General features: G+C 38.4%; 1 protein-coding gene across 11 annotated transcripts in view; it reads left to right on the forward strand.

Annotated features, from left to right (window-relative positions):
* The window catches only part of MARCHF8 (membrane associated ring-CH-type finger 8), a 125260-nt gene that overhangs the window by 61696 nt on the left and 36785 nt on the right, over positions 1–26779 (forward strand). Inside the window, exon 1 of one of the 11 annotated variants that reach the window (XM_019813524.3) lies at positions 16549–17005. The exons of the other annotated variants lie outside the window; for them this stretch is intronic. Within the exon in view, the coding sequence (XP_019669083.1) occupies positions 16994–17005 (12 nt within the window). The 5' untranslated portion in view covers positions 16549–16993. Of the gene's footprint in view, positions 1–16548; positions 17006–26779 lie in introns of those variants that run through there. 11 annotated transcript variants of the gene reach the window in all.

Raw genomic sequence — 26779 nt, forward strand, 5'->3', positions numbered from 1 at the left:
TACATTTTTCATATATATATGTTATGAACCCCAGAATTACAGTATCAGCATTTTAAAACATTTTTAAAGAGATTAAAATATTACAAAAATATCTATTTACCCTTATAAATAACATTTCTGGTGTTCATTGTCTCTTTGTGAAGGACTTTAACATTTCTTGTAGTGTGAGTTGGCTGGTAATGAATTTTTCAGCTTCCTTTTTTTTCCTTTCTTTTTCTTTTTTTTCATGTATCTGGGGTTTGTTGAGCTTTGTGGATCTGTGAGTTTACAGTTACCTTTGGATTTGAAATATATTTTTCTGTTCCCTCCCTTCTTTGGGGACTTCATTTCACACATTAACTCTTATAGTTACCATTGTTATGTTTGTAATTTTTTAAAATTTTATATTTTCTTTCTGTGTTTATTTTGCTAATTCTCATTGCTATGTTTGTAAGTTTATTAATCTTTTCTTTTTTGTTCTCTAACCTGTTAATCTTAATGGTGTATTTTTCATCTCAGTTCGGTTTGGATCCTTTATGTCTTTCATGTCTCTGTTCAACTTTTTGATCATAAGATCCATATTGAACTTTAAAAAATTTATTTAAAACTAAAACTCAGGGACGCTTGGTTGGCTCAGTCGGTTAAGCATCTGACTTCAGCCTCAGTCATGATTTGGCGGTTTGTGAGTTCAAGCTCTGCCTCGGGCTTTGTGCTGACAGCTCAGATGCTGGAGCCTGCTTTGGATTCTGTTTCCCTCTCTCTCTGCCCCTCCCCTGCTCATGCTCTGTCTCTCTCAAAAATAAATAAACATTAAAAAATTAAAAAAAAAAAACTCAGTTAAGATATCAGGTAGTAGACATTTTTGTAGACTTTTTTTCTTCTCTGATTTCAGCATAATTGTATATCTTGCATACGTTTCCATTTGATTAATCTGAGGTTTTTCTGTATTTCTTCACCAGTTCTCTATTTATTCACCAGTTCTCTTTTCTTTTTCACGCAAATAATTTCACCATTTAAAAAAAAATCCATGTTTTTCTCATTCCTCTGTTGCATTTTCCCATTATATGATGTTTTTCCTGTGTTCAGGCCTGTTTTAAAATATCCTTCTGGGGGCACCTGTGTGGCTCAGTCCGTTGAACAGCCGAGTTCAGCTCAGGTCATGTTCTCACGGTTCGTGAGTTCAAGCCCCACATTGGGCTCTGTGCTGACAGCTTGGAACCTGGAGCCTGCTTCAGATTCTGTGTCTCCCTCTCTCTCTGTTCCTCCCTGCTCACACTCTGTCTCTCTCAAAAATAAATAAAGATTAAAATATCCTTCTGTGCACATAAGTAGGATTATTAATATGTATTTTTAAAAGTCTAAAAGACAGTTTTGTATTTGGCCAACAAATCAATGTTTAGAAATACACATTTCATTTGACAGTATTTGTAAATTATTTTCAAGAATAATGTCCATTTTAGCCTGTTACTAACAGGGTCCACTGTAAGCAACAGCATTATTTCCAATTAGTGTGAGGAAAGGGATTTCATACAGGGAAGTAGTAGACGCTTACAGGGTAATTCAAGGGCTGGAGGAGCAAGCTGGGTTTCCAGGAACAGTTAATCCCAGCACCCTTGGACTGCTCTGCTGAGATCAGCTGACAAATCAGAAAGTTGCTATTGCCACTTCTTGTGGAAAAAATCACTATCTTTACATAGTTGAAAAAGCTGCCACATTGCTGCAGACTTTGCTGAGATAGTAAGAAGCGCTTGGCAATGGAATCACTCACTTTTGCCATGATCTAGATGAGCAAAGTGGATGCTCTGCCCTCTTCTTTCCTGCCCGCTGCCCCCCCGCCCCCCTCCCCCACCATGTGTCATCTTCAAACCAGAGCTTTGAGCACTAGTGCATTGAGTAAGCACACCCTAATTATTCCTAGAACACATACTACAAGCTTGTTCAGAAAATACATTTTTGGGGGTGCCTGGGTGGCTCAGACGGTTGAGCATCTGACTATTAATTTTGGCTCAAGTCATGATCCCAGGGTCATGGGATCGAGCCCTGCATTGGGGTCTGCACTGAGCACGGAGCCTGCTTGGGATATGCTCTCTCTGTCTCTCTTTCTCTTTCTCTTTCTCTCTCTACAAGAAAAAAAAAAAAAGGAAATACATTTTTAACTTTCTTTTTCATACCCCTTTAACATGAAATTGATCTGGATGGAATGAACAGGCCCACATCAAGGTAATTCAGCAATTAGCTTACATTGAAATAGTAAGCTCCATGGAAAAAGAAAAGTGGTATTTTCTTTTATATATTTATAAACAATTTGTTACTATCCCCATTGGCCTCAACATCTTGCTTCTAATTTTACTATGAAGCATCAGGATGATGCTCATCTTTTTTTTTTTTTTTTTAATGCTTCTACACATCTATTGATAAACACTTCTATCTTAATAAGATGTTACTGGAAAGGTGGTTTATATATACTTTAGTTTCAGTAAATTAAGCACACAGCTATTCCATTTGCTTTTACACATAAGTTTACGTGCACTTATAGAATGATGATCGTCTAACCACATTTATATTTGCTATGAAAACATATGAATGTTGGCAGCTAATACTGTGCTCATCTTTACCTGACATATTCTGAAAAGATGACCTCTCAATTGGTAACAAGTATTTTGAGGCATAATCACTACACTTTTACCTCTTAATTAATCTCTTTTTTCTATTTGATAAATCATTCCCTTTTAAATAATAAAAGCTTAATATAGGGAACCTGAAGAAAACAGTATGTGTTTTAACATCCCAGAATCTTCAGATTCTAGCCTAACTCCCAGTTTAATGCTCCCAGGATCCCTCTAAACCAACTCCCAGTCTAATGCTTGAACCTGCTCTGTATCATTGTGGTTTGCTTGTTCTTGGGGCACCATTAGGGCATCTCCCATGGCACTGACCTTGTACATCCAAAAGCAGTTCCCTTCTTTTTTGGGTGACCAGTGATTTGAGATCCAATGTTAAGAACAAACTCTCTATAGCTTTCTTTTATTGGTGGTCTTACTTTTTTCTTCAGGAACCATCAGTCTTACTCTGCAACATAAAAATCATTGTTTAATTTATTACGAAGTTAAGTCTCTCAACATTCTAATTGTTCTCTTCTGGACCATTCCTAGTTTCTTTATATAAGTGTGTTTAAATGAAGAGATAAATATACATCTTTAAAATATAGTGTCCCAAATTACTGTCTCTGGTTCGGTATCACTTTCTGTGAGATCATTTGTGTGACTTCTTGAATAATCTGTCTGCATTATCTGCAAGAGCCCAGAGATTAATATTCTCTTACCTAGAAACAAGGATTTCTTTTGTCATCTGTTTGCCTTTCCTTAATCCCTGGAGTGTTTTTTAAAAATCTCCTTCCTAGCATGTTTTTCCTGTCTGGTAATCAAATCTATCACTGTAACTCCTAGTTTGGTCAAGCACTCGCAGAAAGTTGTAGCACACTCACTAAGAAACGAATTCTGACTAACTCTTTTCTAAATGATTGTTTTCTACCTTATAAGGCTTGTCTTCTTTAAGAATGAAGAAATAAGCTTACATGTGTTTTTCTAGAGATAAAAAAGCATACCGTTATCAAATATTGAATACAAGTTGATCAGTTTGAACTATTACATTTTCTTTTGCATACATTAATTTTGAAGCTTGAATGCAGGTAAAATTACAATTTTGAGATCCTGCCATTTTAAATATTCTTAGTCAAAAGCCAACAGTATTGGTTCTAGCTATTTCTTGTATTAAAGGCTTACTTTTTCCAGCCAATTCTCACACAAGTTTTGGACTGGTAATGGTTTGCTGTTTACTTATTTAGGTCTGGAGATGGAAGAATGCACAGAATGGCTGTAGCAGACCTCTGTGATGTTGACCTATGACCTGTGAGAGTTTGTTAGGTGAGAGTCCATGTCATATAGGTAAAAGCAAGAGTCTAGTTTGGTTATGAAACATAACATTTGCAGTTGGCTTTAATATGTTGCATATAAATTGAATGAGGATAGTGCATGAATATATTTGTCTAGGTCATACTTTGTGGTTTGTTGGTTGTCACTATTCTCTTACAGCTGTCCTACCTGCATTAAACAACTAGGAGGCAGATCATTTTTCAGATTTGTCTGTCAGTAACCCTGCTGAAAACCACTCAAATTTGTTTTTAAATGCAGAAATGAAAAAAAAAATACTATAGCCATAGTATCCTATAATATTTGTTAGTGGCTTTTATATCTGACATCATTGAGATGACTCCTTTATTTTACACAAATGAAGAAGCAGGTCCAAAGAGAAATGCCTTACCTATGACACTTGAATTTGTATATTTCTTCTGTATTATTTTGTTTCCTCTTAAAAATGTTTTCACATGAATATAACTCCATGCACACATTTATACTTTTGTTCATTTATGCAACAAGCAGATATTAACAGTATGTTAATGTACTGGAAAGAATTCTGCCCTTTGAGGAGCCTATAATGTAGCAGAGAGATGGGAAGAGCCATGTCACAGAATGCAGTGAACCCTATGACAGCAGCTTCCCCAGTGTATTCCAATTGGAGATTTTTTGATGATGTGGTTAGTTGTGCTTTTGTTTTTGTTTATTCCATTTCTGCTTGGAATTTAGGAGTGCGTTACAGTTTTTCAAGTTGAGGAACCGGGGCACCTGGGTAGCTCAGTTAGTTAAGTGTCCAACGTCAGCTCAGATCATGATCTCATGGTTCGTGGATTCAAGCCCCACATCGGGCTCTGTGCTCACAGTTCAGAGCTTGGAGCCTGCTTCAGATTGTGTCTCCCTCTCTCTCTGCCCCTCCCTTGCTCGTGCTCTGTCTCTCTCTCAAAAATAAAAAAAAAACATTAAAAAAAAAGTTGAGGATCCAGGCCTTTCTTCACTTTTGGAAAACCCTCACTCATTATTTCCTCAAATATTGCCTCTCCCCCAGTTTCTTGGTTCTCCCTTTTTGGGAGTAAAGCTCACTGTCTTCTTCCATGCTTCCTGTCTGTCTGTCTCTGTGTGCCTCACTCTGGGGATTTCTTCAGCATTGTCTTTCTGTTCACTCACCTTCTCTGCTGCCAGGCCTACTTGTGCCACCGAGATTATAATTTCAATATCTACATGTTTTTATTTCATAAATTTTTAAAATAAGTTCCTGTCTTTGCATTATGTTATTTTTGTTTATCTCTGTGAACATATAAGAGTTTCATATTCATATTCATATTCATATTCAAGTTTCTTTCCTTAGACTTTAGGCTCTTGTCTAATGTTTTGACTTTACATTTTTTGCTTGCTCTTGGACCCTGAGAATTTTTTCTTCTGGCTTTTGAGCTTGGCTGTATATTAAAAACTACTTTGCTGTGAGCCTGAGTGGCTCAGTGGGTTGGGCGTCCGACTCTTGATTTCGCCTGAGGTCTTGATTCCAGGGTTGTGGAATGGAACTCACGTTGGGCTCTGTGCTGAGTGTGGAGCCTGCTTAAGATTTTCTTGCTGTTTCCCTCTCTCTCTCTCTCTCTCTCTCTCTCTCTCTCTCTCTCTCTCTCTGTCTCAAAAAATTTTTTTTACTTTGTTGTATTTTTTCTAGGATTTGTACGTGACTGGAGATGGGAATAAGGTGTTGTATTTTTTGGTGTAGCTCAGAAGTACCAGTCTCCCCAATGGACTATGAATTGTGTGTATATGTATAAAAACAATTCTGCTGTGTTACCTAAACCTCTAGTTAAAAAAATTCTTCACATTTTACAGTAAATATTGTTAATACATCTTCCAGTAAGTGGAGGTATGCAGTCGTCCATTAATTATTCACTTCACATGTGGCCGTTTTTACTGCATCTATTTTTATTTTTTTTTAATTTTTTTTTCAACGTTTATTCATTTTTGGGACAGAGAGAGACAGACCATGAACGGGGGAGGGGCAGAGAGAGAGGGAGACACAGAATCAGAAACAGGCTCCAGGCTCTGAGCCATCAGCCCAGAGCCTGACGCGGGGTTCGAACTCACGGACCACGAGATTGTGACCTGGCTGAAGTCGGACGCTTAACCGACTGCACCACCCAGGCACCCCTGCATCTATTTTAAAAAAAATTTTTTTAATGTTTATTTATTTTAGAGAGAGACAGACAGAATGTGAGTGTGGGAAGGGCAGAGAGAGAGAGGGAGACACAGAATCTGAAGCAGGCTCCAGGCTCTGAACTGTCAGCACAGAGCCTGACATGGGGCTTGAACTCATGAACCACGAGATCATGACCTGAGCCAAAGTCAGATGCTCAACCTACTGAGCCACCCAGGCACACCAATTTCTACTGCATCTAAATAGGTCGAGCTACTACTAAGGATTTATTTTATTTAACTTAGCATATATTTATATCATGATTATTCTGTGCAAGGCACTGTTCTTAGGACTTTACACATAGTAACTCTGAATTCATTTGATCCTTGTTCGAATACTATTAGGTGTTATCATTGCGTCCTAATTTTATAGATGAAGCACACCGAGTAGTTAGAGGAGTTGCCAAGGGTTCCCCTGTTGGCGGTTGGCGAGTATTGGAATTGGTATTCAGACCCAACCTCCACACTCATACTCTTCATTTACTTGCTTTTGGCATGCTGCTCTGCCAGCCACTGGCCTTTATCTTTGCAAACCACATGTCCCTCATAATGAAACTCGCCCAGCTCCACTCGCTCTGTGTCTTCATCCCTGCCGCACTCAGTAAGTCTATACTGAGCTCGATTCAGGTGTTTTTCTGTTTGCTTCCTTATGTCTTTATCTTCTGTCTTCATTTATTTGTTCATTTTTGGGGAACAAATATATATTAAGCACCCATTACATGGTGCGTGCCTTTAGGCGTTGAGCATAAATGCTGCCTAACACAGAGACGCCCTCCGTGCTGCCCGGATCTCTCCCAAGCCTTGTGCTTCTGTCAGCCACGCCTCAACTGTAGTCCCGGTCCTGGTCGGCTCCACTGCTGCAGCAGCCTGCACATTGGTCTCCAGGCTTCAGCCTCCCTCTTCCTGCTCTGCGCACTGCTGGCTGGGAAAATAAGCAGTTACCCAGTTCGGTGTGGTAAGTGCCATGATCCAGAGAAGTATCCCGACCCAGTCTCATGGTGACAAGGAAGCTTTTCTGGAAGAAGAGATGGTCAAAGATGAGTCTTAAGAAGTAAGAGTTAGTTGAAGATAGAGGAGAAGAGTGTTTGGTACAGTACAAGGCAAAAATTCCAAGGGAAGAGAAGAGCATGTGCTATGTTTGAGGTACTGAGAAAAACTCATTATGCTAGAACTTGAAGTGTCAGATGGGTGCGGTGAGAAGAGGTGGGAGCACCCACGGTGGTGCTAAGGGAACTGAAACAGTGCAGGGTAGAGCTTTATTTTAATAAGGTGACTGTGGTTTGGTGAAGGCGACCAGTGGGGAGACCGCTCAGAAAGCTAATGCTAAGGTCTGTGTGATAATGGCCTAAACCCAGGGAAGTGGTATTGGGGATGAGAGAAGTGAGCAGATCACAAGGAGATGGACAGGAGGTGGGATCGACGCCATGCTGGTGGCTGATGGATTGTGGTGGTCATGGGAAGGGGACATCGGGTCGAGACATTCACTTTGATATAGGAAGGGCAGCTGATTAGCTGCAAGGATGGTGAATTTGATGGTGAACTTGAGGAACATGCAAGTGTGAGGTAGTGGTGGGTGGGCCACCTGGAGATATTCAGAATTCTCAATCTCTAGAGAGAAATCTAATCTATCTAAGCAAGAGAGAGAAAGAGAAATTTGGGAGTTGGATAGCATATGGATGGTAAAGGATGCCCTAGGAATAGAAAAAAAATGTCAGAATGAATAGCCTCAGAAGAAAAAAGGGTGTGTGACAGGACACTGAGGAAGGGCAGTCACCATCTTGAGTCACTGTGTCACAGACACCCCTTATCATGACAGCAAGCACCCTATGCTGACTTCTGGTGCTTGCTGTATTTCAGAATATTTTATATTTTTTCCATACAACTTTTGCATAGGCCATGATATATTGCCCATTTTATTCAGTCATCTTAGTGCTGAGTTTGGGTGTTTAGCCTATAAAGAATTTAATTTACTACATTTCAAAAGCCTATCTTTTTTAAATAGGGAGGACTGCTGTTGGATTCACAGTATTTAGGTAATATGTGAATAACTAGTAGTGATTACAGTTACAAGAAAGTCTAAATAGTATATTTTTCCTTGGGGCTTTGGTTTTGAAGTAGACTTAGGCTAATGGAGGCATAATGCTTGTGTAGTATTAGCTGGGTGATTAGCGTTTATAAGCAGAGTCACACACCCAGATTGTGAAAGACATGCACAAGTGATTCATTCATAGTGTACCCCAAGATTCATTGATGGCTGTTCTGTGAGAGCAGAGGTCTTTCTCTTCAAATACACCGTGTGACCTAGGATTCTGCTGAACTGGGAGGAGCCTCTGCTTTGATCAGCATAGTTCTTGTGGTCACTCAGTGTCACTGTCCTCCTGTCTTGGCCTCAGTGGCCTTCCCATACCACTGCACTGATAGCAGTTGTCATCTCACAGGGAACTTGGAGACACAGAGACTAGAGTCTTTTAGTAAGTGAACTTACATAACTTCACAAAAATTATTCCATTAAGCTCAAGATAATACTAAGAGTGTTTTGAGGAAAATTAGAACTTTGAGCCCTTCACTTTAAAAAAATATTTATTATGAAAAACAAAAATATGAGGGGACTATTTTAGATCTTAAGAGGCTTAACAATCAAATGGAACCTGCTAGGTAGACTCCATTTGAAAGTGCATATTCTAAACTCCTATTATGGATAGATTGACGAAAGTGACTTACTTCATCTCTTCCACACCCCAATTTACTGTTCTTTAATGAAGAGCTTTTGAGGGAGAAACCTTTGAGAGTTTCAAGTGATAAAAATGCTTTTTTTTTTTAAAGTAATGTATTTAAAGATAAGCTATTTTTTTTTTTTTTTTTTTAGCTCTTCTCAGTTCCTAGTTTCTACGATGGGTCATAGCCATAGAGTAATGCATATTTGAACAGCTGAAGCAGTACTTGTTTGTGAAGCAGCTTGTTTTAAATGTGACTAGAATATTTTCCTGGACTATATGGTTTTGCAAGGTATTTCAGGTAAAATATGAGTATAAAAATATTCTGATTTCTTTCACATAAAGTGTGTATCATTCAACACACTTTAATGCCTCTTTTTGAATCATATCATGAAATATTTACTCTAGTTACATTTAACTCTCAAAATATTTTGTATTTTCTACCTTCTATTAATAAAAATTGAAATTATATTCTTGCCGCCAGGCTGGTTTATTTTTCGCAGTACAGTAATCACAGTCGGTTTTAGTAATCTCACCTCGGTATTTGCTCCACATCGTCTCATGTGTGGTGGAATGGGATTCATAGCCTACATCGGTCTTTAGGACATCACAAAAGCACATGATTAAATTCCCTCGGAAACCTGGTGACTGGTCCAGGTCTGAATCCTACTTGACACCTATTTTAGACCCTGGTCCCATTCTGAATTCTAAGTCTGATATTGCTTTATCCAAACCACACAGATCTTCATTTGTACTTTTTATCCTGGCCTATACTACTTGAGCATTAATTTTTCTAGTATTGAAAATCTAATGGATATAATTTGGCTTACTAAATTATAAGTTTATAATATACTGTGTATTGTGTCAAGTATTCAAGGACTGCTTCCATGTTTAAGAATGTTATTGTGAATACTATGTTTTTTTCTATATTTAAGTAGGTCTTCATAAGGTATTTATAAATTATCTAACTTACATGCCCATTAGGGACTCCATTCTTCCTCTCCATTCTCTATTCTCTTCCTCCGTGAATGGGTGGTAGTGGGTAGAAATGTAAAAGAAAGAAATTAGCACCTGTATGTATCTCTGATGTGGCACTTAAAAAATTCTGCCACGTGGTTGTTACCTGTTAGTTATTTGTTTATATCCCATAATAGAGTATGAATTCCTTCCTGGTAGGGGTGATTTTCTTTTCCCCAGGCCACAGCTTTAATTGGAGGGAGGAGGGAAAATATAGAGGGGACCACAGAGGAGGGAGTTACCCAGGACCCATGAAGCACCCAGCGTCAATAGGGGGGAGTGTAACTGGAATGGACTTCTAGCTTTGGAAGCAGTATTGGGACTGAGGACATGTGGTGTGGGGGTTCTGGGAACTCCAGAGGAGCCAAGCTCCAGCACTAGGATGCAAGGGTCCTGGAAATGGATGATATTTTATTCATCAACAGGAGTCTCTTGTAGCATATAGTTATGCAGGTTCGAATGAAGACATACTCAATCTTTTGTAAATGGTAATGGTAGTTTTACTCAGATGTTTGTATTTTCATGTTAAGAGCAGGCCAAAAAAGTATACAGTGGCATTTGGAAAAATCTGGGAAAGATTTTCTTGTGCAGACATTTTCCCTGCACATCTCTTAGAGCTTCTGTGGCTGTGGGATTCCTAATGCTTCCGTTATAAAACTGACACCACCCTCAGGTACTCTGATAAGTCCAGCGGTTTGAAAACTGTGTTGTTTTAATTAGTGTATGATACATGCTTTGTAGAAGCTTTGTGGTCTAGAGCAATGTTATGATACTGGTAGCTTCAAGAATGCTCTTGCATGTGGCAGATAAGTGAGAAGGGGGCTCTAGGTAGAAAACTATCCCAGTGTCTGAGGGCACAGTTTGCTGCTGAACTGTTATCAGCAGCCAGGCTAGGACTGGCATTACAGAGATAGTGTGGAAAGGTCTACTAGGTTCCCACACAGGGTGCTCTCTTGGGTAACTTTTTTTAGTAACTGAGGAAGACCAGTCCTTCTGAAAGACCCAAACAAGCATACAGTAGAGGTCAGAGCAAACCAGATAACTAGTCCAGAGTATTAGGCAGCATTTGAAGGAGCAGGTTTTAAGATCATGGCAAGCCGAGAGTTCATCAGGTCAAGGTCTTCGGAGCAGCAGTACTGGCAGAGAAAAGCCATGAATGGTTGTTGACTACAGGCAGTCAGGGTTACAGGTACTTTCCTTTTATAGTTCCTGCTGCTTCAGGAACACATCATTGTAACGGTCTTAAGAATTTGAAGGTCTTGGTTGGAGCATCGTCAGTGGGGGGCCATACATGTGTACTGTAATCAAACTGCAAACTCTGCATTCTGTCTCACCTAGGGCTGTCTTTTCTGCATATCGTGTGGCACTGTCAGCACAGAATTGAAAGTACCGTGGGCAGTTCAGTTTTGATGCGGAGTTTTTATGAAAGTTGGAACTATCATCTTGCCCTATTTCAGAATAGTTACAAAAGCCAGGTCCTCCATAATCAGACCTTTCACCTCAGGCACCCAAAAGGAATCAGAATGCTTTATGAGATACCTGAAATATGCTGTGAGTCCGTCACCTGTTGTTTCAGCTGCTAGACAGTGTAACCTTTGGAGAAATAACCTTTACCAGAAAATATGTATGTTTTAAAGTCCTCAAGAATGGTTCTGTCAGGGGCGCCTGGGTGGCGCAGTCGGTTGGGCGTCCGACTTCAGCCAGGTCACGATCTCGCGGTCTGTGAGTTCGAGCCCCGCGTCGGGCTCTGGGCTGATGGCTCGGAGCCTGGAGCCTGTTTCCGATTCTGTGTCTCCCTCTCTCTCTGCCCCTCCCCCGTTCATGCTCTGTCTCTCTCTGTCCCAAAAATAAATAAAAACGTTGAAAAAAAAATTAAAAAAAAAAAAAAAAAGAATGGTTCTGTCAGTGGGAATTTTAAACCCAGAGCATAGAGATACTTGAAAAGAGGAAGGAAGTCAAGGGATAAATGACAGTACTTGGGAGACAATGAGAGAAATAAAAATGATAACAAAAATTTGTTATACTTTTAAAATATATTAAAAAAACAATAGATTGATGACTGAAGTGATGATTATCTTAAAATTGGGGAATTAGTTTATCATGTGGAATTAATATATTACCCAACAACACTTTATGCTTCTCTGTTGGTTTGTTGTGGGAAAAATGCTGAAAACCCTTGCCTGTTGTGTATTTAAGATGTGTTCCAGTCTGCTAAAGAGGGCGTGGAAAATACAAGAAAATTTGAATGACTCTGTGTTCCAGAATCTTCCCTTGTAGTTTCAGTTTCTTACAGCAGTTACAGGCCTTTTTTATAGAAGGGGTTCTCCTTTAACATTATATTAATATTATCATTCTTGCAGTGGGGAGTTGAGAGGGTAGAATTTGTACATGTGGTAGTCCATAAGAGTTTTTAAAATTTTTATTTATTAAAAAATTTTTTGATGTTTTTTATGAGAGACAGAGTGTGAGCAAGTGAGGGGCAGAGAGAGAGGGAGACACAGAATCCGAAGCAGGCTCCAGGCTCTGAGCTGTCAGCACAGAGCCCGATGCGGGACTCGAACCCACGAGCCATGAGATCATGACCTGAGCGGAAGTCAGACGCTCAACTGACTGAACCACCCAGGTGCCCCCATAAAAAAGAGTTTTAATAATGAATTCACAACTCTGCCACCTAACTGATACTCTGGGGGAGATTGGTGTCCACGGTGTGCCTTGTTCATGCCCTCACTGTACCACTGCTGCCACCATTGCACCAAACTGCTTACCCTCTTTTTAATTTGCTCTTAAAATCCTGTGTTCCTATAGACACCTCAGGCCAAAGGGTGATGAGTCTGCCAGTAATAAGGAGTTATTTTTCAGCAGAATGAATCGAATTGGCTGCCTTGGGAGGTGGCTGGAGAACTCTCTGTTACTGGGATTGTTAAAGAGAAAGAGCCAGAGCTGCAATATTATACAAGGATTCAGGCTCTGTGTTGGGTTGGAATAGATGATCTTTATGTTTCTGCTAAATCTGAGAATCACTGATTTTTTTTGAATATCCTTAATAATCAGTTTAAAGTTCTGAATTAATTTAAAAAATATACAGGCTAACAAAAGAGGACTTAATCATGTAAACAGTCCAAATGCCATCTCTGAGGATGCTTTCAGCTGCAGGTAACAGAACAACCAACCCAACCTGGCTTAAACAATGAAAAGCTTTACTAGCTCATATAAAAGGAGGTCTATATTAAAGAGAAGGATGGGCCTCAGGGTGGTTGATCCAGCATATCCAAGCCATTCCCAAGGACCCAGGTTCTTTCTCACTGTTTGCTCTACCATTCATGGGGTATACTTCATCTCAGGGCAGATTTCCCCTGATGTAGGTGGTTGTCAGTAACATTCAGGGCTGTATATGGCCTTGTGAATGGGAGGAGGAGAGGAAGAAAAGCTTGTTGCTCTCTCTAAACATGAGTAGGTATTTCCCAGATACTTCCAGCACATATCACCTCCTGAGCCGCAAGTGGGCTCTTGCCAGTCAACCTGCTTTAGGGACAAGGGGTGAAGTCAGCATCCTGAGATATATGGTAACTCTGGGGAGAGGGAAATACTGAAGAGAATTGGGGGTTCTGTTAAAAGGAAGAAGAGAGGGCAACCAACAGTATCCACTGTAGTCATTTTGTTATGATCTACTGTTTTGATGTCTATTATGTCATAAGTCTTTGACTTACTTTTTGATGTGGCCATATCAGATTATTAATTTTTTTAAAGTGGTGTGATTTCTATTTTAAGATGGAAGAGTGAAGCTAAATTTCAGAATATCCATTCTTTTTTTTTTTTTTTTTGATGTTTATTTATTTTGAGAGAGAGAGCAAGCAGGGGAGGGGCAGAGAGAGAGGGAGAGAGAGGCTCCCAAGCAGGGTCTGCACTGTCAATGCAGAGCCTGACACGGGGCTCAAAGTCATGACCTGAATCAACATCAAAAGTAGGATGCTTAACCGACTGAGCCACCCAGGGCACCCCTCAAAATATCCATTCTTTTAGACTTAATGATATGAACAGCAAATAGATGAAAACTGGCAGAAATATACCAACAGCTATTCAAAGAAAACAGCTGATGGTTGGTGAGAGAAATGAAAGTTTCCAAGTATTCAAAGGGTTTGGCTCAGTCATTCTTGTTTTCTATTATTAAAAAAATATTTTTTAATGTTTATTTTTGAGAGTGAGAGAGAGAGCATGAGCAGGGGAGTGGCAGAGGAAAAGGGAGACAGAATCCAAAGCAGGCTCCAGGCTCTGAGCTGTCAGCACAGAGCCTAATGGGGAGCTCAAACTTCACGAGCTGTGAGATCATGACCTGAGCTGAAGTGGGATGCTTAACCCACTGAGCCACCCAGACACCCCAGCTCATTCTTAGTCCCACACTATGCAGAGGCTCTATGAGAGAAAGGATAGTGATCAAAACATTGCAAAATCCCTAATGTCTGTGTCAAGGAGCATGAGTAAGTATTGGCAGTGCTGTAGGAGCACTGGGAATTCCAAGTTCCTGGAAGTCATTCCCTGTGGGTTTCTCTTATGTGATAAAGAAAGACACATTGGAGATTACTATTCTGGAATGCTCAGACTGGGAAAGAGGTAGAGAAGAAAGGTAGAATAATCAAACCTTAGAGCTGATTATCTTCATCAGTAAACTGGGAGGTAGCAGAACACCTGGCAGGAGGGAACATCAATAATGCAAGTTTCTTTGGAGAACAGTAAGTGGAAGAAGGGGCATAACTATAGTAAGCTACAGGTGACAGGGTGGGGTGGAGGTAGGAGTGGGTGCTCGGGAGTTGGGTCAAAGGAATGACTGCAGAGGAAGAAGAGAACAGCCTGCGCTGGACTCTCTGATGGAGATGAAATCTCTCAAGGGTTGAAGGAATTAATGTTGGGGAGGAAAAGAATAGCTCCCAGGGAGAGGAGCTTAGAGTTACAACTGCTTGTAGCCCTAGTCCCAGCTGAGCTGGTTCTCTTTTCCCTTTTTCACACTCTGTAAACACCAGTTAGAATGAATCTGTAAGGGGAGAGGCTCCCCTAGACTACACAGTAACACATGCAGAAGCACTCCACAGAACACACCAGTGAAGCTTAAGCCAACAGGAAGGCCTCACAAGCCCTCTGCACTCACGACAGGATGGAGAGAAAGGCATGGCACATGCAGAAGAAGGATACAGAGTCTATTACTATTATTTTTTAATATAATTTATCATCAAATTGGTTTCCATACAAAACCCGGTGCTCATCCCAACAGGTGCCCTCCTCATTGCTTCTCACCCACTTCTCTCTCCTCCCTGCTCCCCATCAACACTCATTTCTCTGTATTTAAGAGTCTCTTATGGTTTGCCTCCCTCCCTCTCTGTTTGTAACTTTTTTTGTCCCCTTTCCTTCCCCCATGGCCTTCTGTTAAGTTTCTCAAAGTCCACAAATGAGTGAAAACATATGATACCTGTCTTTCTCTGACTGACTTATTTCACTTACCACAATACCCTCCAGTTCCATCCATGTTGCTGCAAATGGCCAGATTTCATTCTTTCTCAATGCCAAATAGTATTCCATTGTATGTATAAACCACATCTTTATCCATTCATCAGTTGATGGACATTTAGGCTCTTTCCATAATTTGACTATTGTTGAAAGTGCTGCTATAAACATTGGAGTACATGTGCCCCTATGCTTCAGCACTCCTGTATCCCTTGGGTAAATTCCTAGCAGTGCTATTGCTGGGTCATAGGGTAGTTCTATATTTAATTTTTTGAGGAACCTCCACACTGTTTTCCAGAGCGGCTGCACCAGTTTGTATTCCCACCAGCAGTGCAAGAGGGTTCCCGTTTCTCCACATCCTCACCAGCATCTGTAATCTCCTGATTTGTTCGTTTTAGCCATACAGAGTCTATTCTGGAAGAAAAGCTAATTTCCCTTCAAAATGGGAGCAGATTCCTGAGTAAGCTATTAAGGAGTAAGCTATTAAGAACCTGAGTTTCATAAAACACAGACTCAGAAATGATACAATAAAATAACAGAATGAAAAAAAAAATAACAGAATGAGGTGAAAAGGGAAGAATACAGGGCCAGGGAGTCACATGGGGAGCCAATTTGCAGATCAAATAAATTTGAAGTAGCTAGGAACTGAACAGTCATGGCCGGAAGATGAACTTACTGAGAGTACAAAGCTTGAGATATTCACAGTGAATGCAGAAGAAGAGGAAAGAAAGAAGCAGGTAAAAATGATAGGGGGAGGATTGGACTTTCTGGAGGTGGAGCTGAGATAAAAGGAGTATGGGCCTTCTGTTTTTTGTTCAAGTTCCTCTTGGAATCATGTTTTTGGTTGCAGAGGATTGACGATTTTAGATAACACTCATTTGAAAATATGTAAGCACTGACAAATTGGTGAAAACAAATGTTCATGTTCTTTTTAGAAGAATATCAGTGAGATGAAAGTTATATTTTTAGCCTGAGAGACCAGGAAAATTCCCCTCTGAAGCATTTTGTTTCCTGGCATTGTTACTGAAAACTCCCCTCCCCACAACATGATTTTCTGTGCTCTGTTGGAACTGGTCTTTTGCTAAATGTAAATACTGACCTGCTGATCTTAGAGCAAGCACTTTGCTGCTTTCCTACCACCAGAAACCATTTTGTAGGTCAGGTTTTATGGAGAAAAAAATTTTTGTGTGTAGTGTTAGACATCTGTGGTTAATCATTTACCTTTTCTACATTTTAAAAAATCTCTTAAGTAAGTCTGGGTAATAGGTTAGCCTGAAAAAAGAGCAAACAGATCTACTAACACTTACTGTCATTGACTAGAAAAGTGAACTTTCATTCTTTGCCTTTCAGCAAGTATATGCTTTAGAATCTTTATATTGCAAATTGCTGTGGGGAGTAGACCATAGAGCAGAAATGGGTTGCTGGAATGGACTTGTCATGAATTATTCATTCACTATCTAGTTCCTTGGAAATCAGCTGGAGGAAGTAGTTAGTCCAGTTTGATCACAGGAGTGGTATGCCAAGGGCTCCAGCAAGCCCTTACAAGTCCAGCCTCGAGGATGTGCTTCTGCTGTCTGCTGCTGTAGGGCGGCAGCTGCTGTGTAGACGAACCCAGGAACATGCTGCTGGGGAGAGTTGCACTGAGGACTCCCCAATGCATCTTGCTGGGAAATGAAGCTTCAGGTAGGAGAAGTGCTCTGTCAGCAGTGGCCGGATTTCTCATTGATTTTAGGGATGCCATTAGGCCTTATGGAATAAATATATGTAGAACCAGAATTGTGCCAGGATACCTCACTATTGAGGTTCTCAACCAGAGAAGCTTAGCAATTTAATTCCATTTTCAAGGTTGTACTTTGTTTGTAATAAAACTGTTCCTTGAAATTGTGAAAAGTATTCTTAAGCCAAATAAGCATTTAAGTGTATAAATTGTAGCAATTTTTTTTCATGCTGTCCTCCTGTTGGTGTAAAAAATGTCTCTTTAATTGACAGGATTTTGCCCATGTAAACTTAAATCATGGAATTAATGGCTTTGGAAAGTCCTGAAAAAGACAACTTAGTTTATAATTTGAATGAGCACAGCTGCAGGCTCCATTGCATTTTCTGGAGGAATTATTGTTTTCAGAAGTCTCCTGGCTTGGTTCTTTCTGCTAGAGCATTCATTATTCATTCTGGGAAGATTTTTTAGCTTCTTATAGGATGGAAAATGCATAAAAGATGGAGCAGTAACAAAGGCTCTTAGTTCTATTTGTCGGTATTACCGTGTGTGTGTGTGTGTGTGTGTGTGTGTGTGTGTGTGTGTGTGTGTCTAAGTGTCTAAGTGTTTAAGTGTCTAAGCCAGACATGTAATTTCATTTGGCAGGGACATTCTAATGTTGCCATTTGCATGTCTGTCTTATTTCCTATGGATGCTATCTCTGTTAATTTTGCTGAGGCTATGAGATACTCTTGAGCTATAAGGGACAAAGATAGTAACAATGAAAAGAATCAGAGCCTCAAGGCATCTGGGCCGAATTGGATGTATGCATTTCACCATGAAATATCATTTATAGTTTTGAAACTCTTCAGTGAACCAACATCTTGTGAACAGATATATACTGAACTCTGAGACAGAGAAGACCAACAGTCTCCTCCTGCACCATTTTCTTAAGCTCCACAAGAGTAGGAATCTTTGTTTTGCTCATTCATCATTCTCAAGGGTTTAGAACAGTACCTGGCACATAGTATATGGTCAATAAATGTGTTCCCTGATGAATGAGAATACAGTCTATACTAAAGAAATTGAATAGTTTTTCTATAAAGGTTATTTGCTTATACAGCACTGTAGGAAGTATTTACAGTGTTACATTTTCTATAGTAACTTTTATAGCTAATGTATTCTGATTGTATTGATAAAGATTTTTCAGCTAACCTCAAGGGTTATTGGATATATAAGAGTTATATATAAAGGATTTATTGGATATATAGTTTTTAAATGGCAGAAGTTAAAATCTGTTAATTTTACTGCTTGTATAATTAAGGTTTTAAAAATATAAATGAATAGAAAGACCTTTATGTTTTTCATAACTTTATTTCATGTTCAAAAAATAAAAATGAAAATTCGTAGGAAACTCATTTGAAAAAGATTGTATTTATCAATACATTACTAGGAAGATCATCATTCTAATCATACCATGTTACATGTAGCATTTTAAAAAGCATTTATCAGTCTGTGTCAGGAGGGTTTTGGAACTCTAGCCCATTTATTCATAAGTTCGGTGATGAATTTAAAACTGCAGTATGTGTGGTGCTGAGCAGAACTAAATAGGGCAACATGTTCCCCATATATATACCACATTTGGGAGCTCAGAGGAACCAAAGGGGTCATCTCTGTTAATGTCTCTGCCCCGCTCCCTTCCATACAAACCCACTTCATAAAAGACGAAACTAATGTCCAGAGAATATGGATGAATGGCCAGGAGCAAATGGTTAGCTGTTACTGTCTTAAGCTTGATCAGCTCATATATTTTCTAGCTTCTTGTTACTTCATTATCATCATGTTAAAGCTAGAAAAAAATGAAGCAGATAATCACATTTTTCATAAATTTGAACTGTATTGTTTTATTGAAGACAACCATTGATGCATTTTGCATAACTTTAAATAAATTGCCCAGTCTGTGTGTGGAAGTAGCTTTATAAATTGTAGGCTTTCCCCCTGAATTTTTGTGATATGATTGTTTTTTTTTCCTGAGTTATAATTGTAATGACTGTGCCTTGAATTTTATTTCAAATTTGAACTTTTTATAAGATATTTCTGTGCCATTTTTGTTATTCCTTAAAACTACCAGAGGTTTGCATTTATATTTGAGATAGATGTAGATTACTTCATACTTTTTCTGAACCCTTTTTACCAATTTTATTAGTCTGCTTGGGCAGCCATAACAAAATGGTACATATGTGTGGAGACAGAAATTGCTTGCTCTCCCTCCCTCTTCTCATAAGGCCACCACTCCTGTTGGATGAGGGCTGCTTATGACCTCGTTTAATCTTGCCTGCTTTCTAAAGCCCCACCAAATACAGTCACATTGGAGTTTAGGGCTTCAACATAAGAACTTTGGTGGTGTCATAGTTCAGTCCATAGCACTGACCAAGGCCTTATTTTTTAAAGCAAAATTTCCAGTAAGTTTTTTTGTTTGTTTATCCTGTTTAGAGTTTACTCTGCTTCTTTAATCTGCAGGTTTATATCTTTCTATAAACTTGGGAACTTTTATTTTAGCTCAACTTGGGGACATTTTGTCAAGTTTTTCTTCAGGTATTTTCCAGCACTGTATTCTTTCTCCTTTTTTAGATTCCAGTGACATGACTGTTAAGCCATTTGGTTTTATTTCACAGGTCCCTGATATTTTGTCCATATTAAAAAATTTTTTAAAGTTTATTTATTTATTTTGAGAGAAGGAAGAGAGAATGAGCAGGCGAGGGGTAGAGAGAGGGAGAAAGAGAATCCCAGGCAGGCTCTATGTTGTCAGCACAGAACCGGATGCAGGGCTTGAATCACGAACCATGTGATCATGACCTGAGCTGAAACCAAGAGCCGGATGCTTAACCAGCTGAGCCCTTGTCAGTATTTTGTAAATCTTTTTTTCCTCTCTGTTGTTTCAGATTGAATACTTTGTATTATTATATCAAGTTCTTCTGTCATTTCTCTACTATTGAGTCCGGTTTCTATAAGAGTTGTGAATGGTCATTTGAGCTGCCTACAGTCTTTGCTAGATAATTTCAACATCTCTCTTGTTATTAGTGTCATCTAGTTATTGGTGTCCTATGCTTTATTTGTAATTTGTTTGTGTTTATTAAAGTATTTTTCTTATATGTAGCATGTAGTTATATCTTGTTTTTATATCTCATCTAAAAATCTCTGGCTTTTAGTTATGGTGTTTAATTCATATATACCACAAACCCACATACACATAAATACATAAATACATACACATTGGTTGTGGTACTGATTCCAATATGGGGAGTGGGGCTTCCCACATAGCACCAAGCAATTCTCTGAACACCAACAGAGTATCTGAGAATTCAACTCAATTCTGACTCTGTCTACCTGTTGATAGCATCAGATTCCACAAGCTAAAGGGTTCAGTTCTGCAAGACTAACCCCCTTCACCTCCACTGTCCCTTCTAGATGTCACAAGCCTAGGCTGTTACCTGTGCTTCTGACTAGCTACACATTGGAGGTTCCCCATGACCCCTTCTTCGGATTTCAGACACCAGTGACAAGTCTAGGTTGTTACTTATACTTCTGACCTACTGTCTATATGTCAGTGGTTTCCACAACCCCCTCTTTGGATTTGATTACTTTGCTAGAGTGGCTCACAAGTCTCAGAGAAACATTTTACTTACTAGATCACCAGTTTATTGAAAAAGGATGCAACTCAGGAACAACCTGATAGATGGAAATATTGCATAGGGCAAGGTATGGGGAAAGGGCACAGAGCTTCTGTGTCCTCTGCAGGAGCACCACTTACCCTACATCTGCATATGTTCACTAACCTGGAAGTTCCTCTGACTGCCCTTTTGGGTTTTTATGGAGGCTTCATTACATAGGTGTGATTGATTGATTAAATCATTACCATCGGCAATTGATTCAACCTCCAGCCCCTCTCCCTTAAAAGTTCCAACTCTAATCACAAGGCCGCATCCTTAGGTGCTTTCCCAAGTCAACCTCATTAACATAACAAGAGACACCTTTATCACTCTCTGGGTTAGGAAATTCCAAGGGTTTGGGGAGCCAAGAGCCAGGAACTATGGATGAAAACCAAACTATATTTTGGTTACCTGAATGACCAAATAAACATTTCTTATAATCACAATAGCACAGGTACAAAGTTGTAAAAAATGATACAGAAAGATCTCATGTGCACTTCCCTACTGTCACCCAGTGGTAACATCTTACAAAGCTCTAGTAAAATATCACAGTCAGGATATTGACATTGATGCAGTCAAGATGCATAATATTTCCATCACCACAAGGATCCTTCAGTTGCCCTTTATAGCCACACCTACTACCTTCCTTAACCACTGATAGCCATTAATCTATTCTCATTTTCTATAGTTTTGTCAATTAAAGAATGCTATATAAATGGAATCATACAATTTGTAAACTTTTTTTTTTTTTTACTACATATAATTTCTTGTGATTTCCTTTTTATTGTTGAATAGTATTCCGTGGTATGGATATAGCATAGTGTTCAAGTATTCACCTGTTGAATTTGTTTGGATTAAGCTACTATAAACACCTGTGTACAAGTTTTTATGTGAACATATGTTTCCATTTCTCTAGGATAAATGCCCAGAAGAGCAGTGACTGTTTCATGTGGTAATTGCATGTTTAATTTTTAAAGAAAGTTCCAGTGTTTTTCACAGCAAGTCACAGTTTATATTCCTGTGCAAGCAACATATGCATGATCCAACTTCTCTGTATCCTCAACCAGAATTTAGTGATGTCACTATTTTCTATTCTAGTCATTCTGATAGATGTGTAGTGATATCTCATTATGGTTTACTTTCTGTTTCCCTAATGGCTAATGATGTTAAACATATTTTCATATGCTTATTTGCCATCTGCATATCTTCTTCATTCAAGTGTCTTTTCATGTCTTTTGCCCATTTTCTGATTGAAGTTTTTTTGCTGTTGAGTTTTCAGTTTTTATATATTCTGGTTACTAGTATTTAGTTGGGTATGTGGTTTGCAAATATCTTCTCTCAGCTGGTAGCTTTTATTTTCATCCTTTTACCAGAGCAAAAGGTTTAAATTTTAGTTTGATTTATCAGTTATTTCTTTCATGCATCAATCATATTTTAGATGTCAAGTATAAGAACTCTTCACCTAATCCTAAATATTTTCTTGTTTTTTTTTTTCTAAAAGTTTTACAGTTTTATGTTGCATATTTAAGTCTCTTTAAGTAATTTTGAGTTAATATTAGGTTTAAGACTCAAGTTGGGTCTTTTTTTTTTTTTTTTTTTTTTTTTGCTTTTGTTTATTGTCCAATGGCTCCAGCACCATTTGTTGAAGATTCTTTCTCTAAAGTCAGTTGGGCACATTGTTTATATGGGTCTGTTTCTGAATTCTCTATCCTGTTCCATTGATCTGTGTGTCTGTTTCTCTGCCAATACCACAGTCTTGATTACTGTAGCTATGTAATAGGTCTTGAAATCATGTAGACTTATTATTCCTGCCTTAATATTCTTTTATGAAATTCTTTTAGCTATTCTAATTCCTTTACCTATTCTTATATATTTTAGAATAATTTTCTCTGTATCTACAAAAGAATTTCTGGGATTTTGATAGGAACTGCATTAAAACTGTCAATCAGTTTGGGGAAGAGTTAACAGCTTTCCTGTCCTGAGTCATCTAACCCATGAATACAGTATGTCTCTGTTTACTTAAATCTTCTGTGATTTCTTTCATTAGCATTTTAGTTTTAGCATTCACATCTGGTTTTGTTAGATTTGCACCTAAACACTTTAGTTTTTTACAATGACCGTAAGTAATAATTTTCATGTCCTGTCTGATATACATAGAAATGCAATTAATTTTTTTGCGTTTATCTTGTGTCTTGTGATTTTGCAGAACTCATTTATACTAGGAATTTTTTTGTTGATTAACCAAGGAGATGAAAGACATGGACTCTGAAAATTGTAAAGTTCTGCTGAAAGAAATGAAATCAGACATAGATAGATGTAAAGACATTCTGTGTTCATGGAATGAACACAAGACTTAATATTGTTAAAAGTTCAATACTACCTAAAGTAAAACATTTATCATAAAATTCATATGGAGTGCTTGCTTTTACAGCACATATACTAAAATTCATACGGAATCTCAAGGGACCCAGAATAGCCAAAACAATACTGACAAAAAAGGACAAAGTTGGAAGTCTCACACTTCCTGATTTCAGAACTTGTTACAAAGCAATGGTAATCAAAACACAGTGGCACTGGCCGTGGTACAGACATTTAGGCCAATGTAATAGGATAGAAAGCCTAGATATAAACCTTCACGTGTGTGCTCAAATGATTTTTGAGTGCTAAATGATTTAAAAGTACTAAGACTATCAGGGGGGAATGGGCATTCTTTTCAGCAAATGGTGCTGGGAAAAACTAAATATCCACATGCAAAAGAAGAAAGTGGGACTCTACACTGCCTACAAAAGTTAACTCAAAATGTAACAAAGTCCTAACTAAAATAAACTACAAAACTCTTGGAAAAACAAAATATAGGAGGAAAGGCTTCATGACATTGGATTTGGCAATGATTTCTTGACACTAAAAGCATAGGCAGCAAAAGTAAAAATAGATACATTGGACTGCATCAAAGTTAAAAACTTGTGTGCATCAAAGCACATAATCAACAGAGTGAAAAGGCAATCTGTGAAATAGGAGACAACATTTGCAAATCATATATCTGATAAGAGGTTAATATTCAGAAATATATAGAACTCCTACAACTTGTGCCTGGGTGGCTCGGTCTGTTGAGTGTTCACCTGTTAATTTCGGCTTGGGTCATGGTCCCAGCGTCATGGGATCAGGCCCTGCACTGGGATCTGCGCTGAGCATGGAGCCTGCTTAGGATTCTGTCTCTCTCTCTCTCGCTGCCCCTCTTCCCCACTCGTGCATGCCCTCTCTCTCTCTCTCTCTCTCTCAAAAAAAACAACAAGAACAACAACAAAAACCTACAACTTAACAACAGATAGCCTAATTAAAATGGGCAAAGGACTTGAATGGATTAGACATTTCTCCAAAGAAGATACATAAATGACCAACAAGTATATGAAAAGATACTCACCATCACTAGTTATTAGGGAATTGCAGTTCAAAACCACAATGAGATATCAGCTTATACACATCAGGATACCTACTTGAAAAAGTGTTTTGGTGAGGATGTGGAGAAATTGGAATCCTTGTGCCTTGTTGCTGGAAATGTAAAATGGTACAGCTGCTATGGAAAACAGTATGATGGTTTCTCAAAAATTAACAATAGAATATGATCCAGTATATCCCATTTTTGGGTATATATCCAAAAGAATTGAAAGCAGGGTCTTGAAGAGATATTTGGACACTTATATTCATAATAGTATTATTCATGATGGCCAAAAGGTGAAGCAGCACAGTTGACCATTGACGGATGATTAGGTAAACAAAATATGGGATTTTATTTAGCCTTTAAAAGGAAATGAAATTCTGACGTATACTACAACATGGATGAACCTTGAGGACATCATGCTAGGTAATGATTCCACTTACCTGATGTATCTAAGGCAGTCATTGGATCAGAAAGTAGAATGGTGGTTGCTAGGCATTGGAGAGACAATGAAATGGGGATTGTTGTTTAATGTGTATAGAGTTTCAGTTTTGCAAGATGAAAAGTTCTGGAGATTGGTTGCCCAACAACATAAATACACTTAACAATACTGAACTTTACACTTAAGAATGGTTAAAATGATAAATTTTATGTTACATGTATTTTACTCCAATTAGAAAAGAAGGAGGAGGAGGAGGAGGAGGGGGAGAAAGGGGAGGGGAAGGTGGGGGAGGAGGAGGAGGATGAGGAGGAAGAAGAGGAGGAGGAGGAGGAGGAGGAGGAGGACAACGACGACAACTGACATCATTGCCTTTTTCATAATCTTAGGGAAGAAGCAGTCTTTCATCATTAGATGTAATGTTACCTGTAGTTTTTTTGTGGATGCTCTTTATCAAACGGAGGAAATTCCTTTCTATTATTTTCCTTTTTTTTTTTTTTGCCATTGTATATCTATTCTGGAGGAATGTCTGTTGAGATCCTTTGCTTATTTTAGAAGTTATTTTTTATTGTTGTAAGCATTGTTTATTCTAGATAGAAGTCCCTTATTAAATGTATGATTTGCAAATATTTCTTCCCATTCTGTTTCATTCTGTTCCTCCCATTTCTTTTCATTTTTTGATGTTGTACTTTATATTTTTTAAGTTAGAATTTTCCTTTAAACTTTATTTATTTTTGAGGGAGGGGGCAGGGCACAGAGAGTGGGGGAAGTGGAGAGACAATCCCAAGCAGGTTCTGTCAGTGCAGAGCCCAGAGTCTGATGTGGGTGGGGCTCGATCTCATGAACCGTGAGATCATGACCTGAGCTGGAACTGAGAGTTAGATGCTTAACTGACTGAGCCACCCAGGCACCCCTTGATGTTTTACTTTAAATCACAGAAGTCTTTAATTTTGATGAAGTCCAGTTTACCTTTTTCTTTTGCCACTGTGTGTCTTTTGCTGCTGTGTGTCTAAGAAGGCTTTGCTTGTTAACTCAGGGTCATTAAGATTTACTCCTATATTATATTGTAAGAGTTGTATAGTTTTAGTTCTTATATTGGTTTTGTGATCCATTTTGAGTTAATTTTTGTGTATAGGATGAGGAAGGAGTCCACCTTCATTTTTTTGCATGTAGATGTCCAGATGTCCCAGCCTTATGTGTTGAAAAAAACTATTTTTCCAGTGACTTGTCTTACACTCATACTGAAAACTAGGTAACCAAAAATGTAAAGCCTTACTTCTGGACTTTCAGTGTTATTCCATTGGTTCTTGTACCATTCTAATACCAATGTCACCTGTTTTGATTATTATAGCTTTGTACCAAGTTGTGGTATCAGTATAGCTTTGTTCTTCCTTTTCAAGATTAGTCTGGCTGTTGCTGGTCCCATGTAATGAATGTTATGATCAGTTTGTTAGTTGCTCTAAAAAAAGTCAACTGGGATGTTCATGGGGATTTCCGTCAGTCTGTGGGTCAAAAGGAAAAGTTTTGCCATCTTAAAAATTTTAAGTCATCTGGATCATTAAGAAAGGATGTTCCATTTATTTAGGTCTTTGATTTCTTTCAAAAATATTTTGTAGTTTCAGGGTATAAATTTTGCACTTGCCATGCTGAAGTTATTCCTAACTTTTTTTTTTTTTGACAATACTGTAAATGAATTTTCTAAATTTTGGTTTGGGGTTCATTTCCAATGTATATAAGTGGACTTTATTTTTGTATATTGTTTTTGTCTTCAGGATTTTCTATATACAATATCATGTCATCTACAAACAAAGATACTTTTACCTTCCTTTCCAAGCTGGATGTCTTTTTTTCTTTCTTTCTTTTTCTTGCCTAATTACCCTACCTAGAATCATCACTACAGTGTTGGATATAAGTTGAAAGAGTGAACAGTGTCTTGTTCCTAATCTTACTGTAAAAACATTTATTCTTTGATCACTGAGTGTGATGTTAACTAACTACTGTGGCTTATTGTAGATGATCTTTGTCAGGTTGAGGAAATTCAGTTCCTAGTTTGTTGAGAGTTTTTATCAGGAAAGGTGCAAGATTTTGTCAAATGTTTATTGTGTCTTTTTTTAAATTTTTTTATTATGAAATTTATTGCCAAATTGGTTTCCATACAACACCCAGTGCTCATCCCAAC

Source organism: Felis catus, chromosome D2 (genome assembly GCF_018350175.1).
Source record: "Felis catus isolate Fca126 chromosome D2, F.catus_Fca126_mat1.0, whole genome shotgun sequence".
Classification (NCBI taxonomy): Eukaryota; Metazoa; Chordata; class Mammalia; order Carnivora; family Felidae; genus Felis; species Felis catus.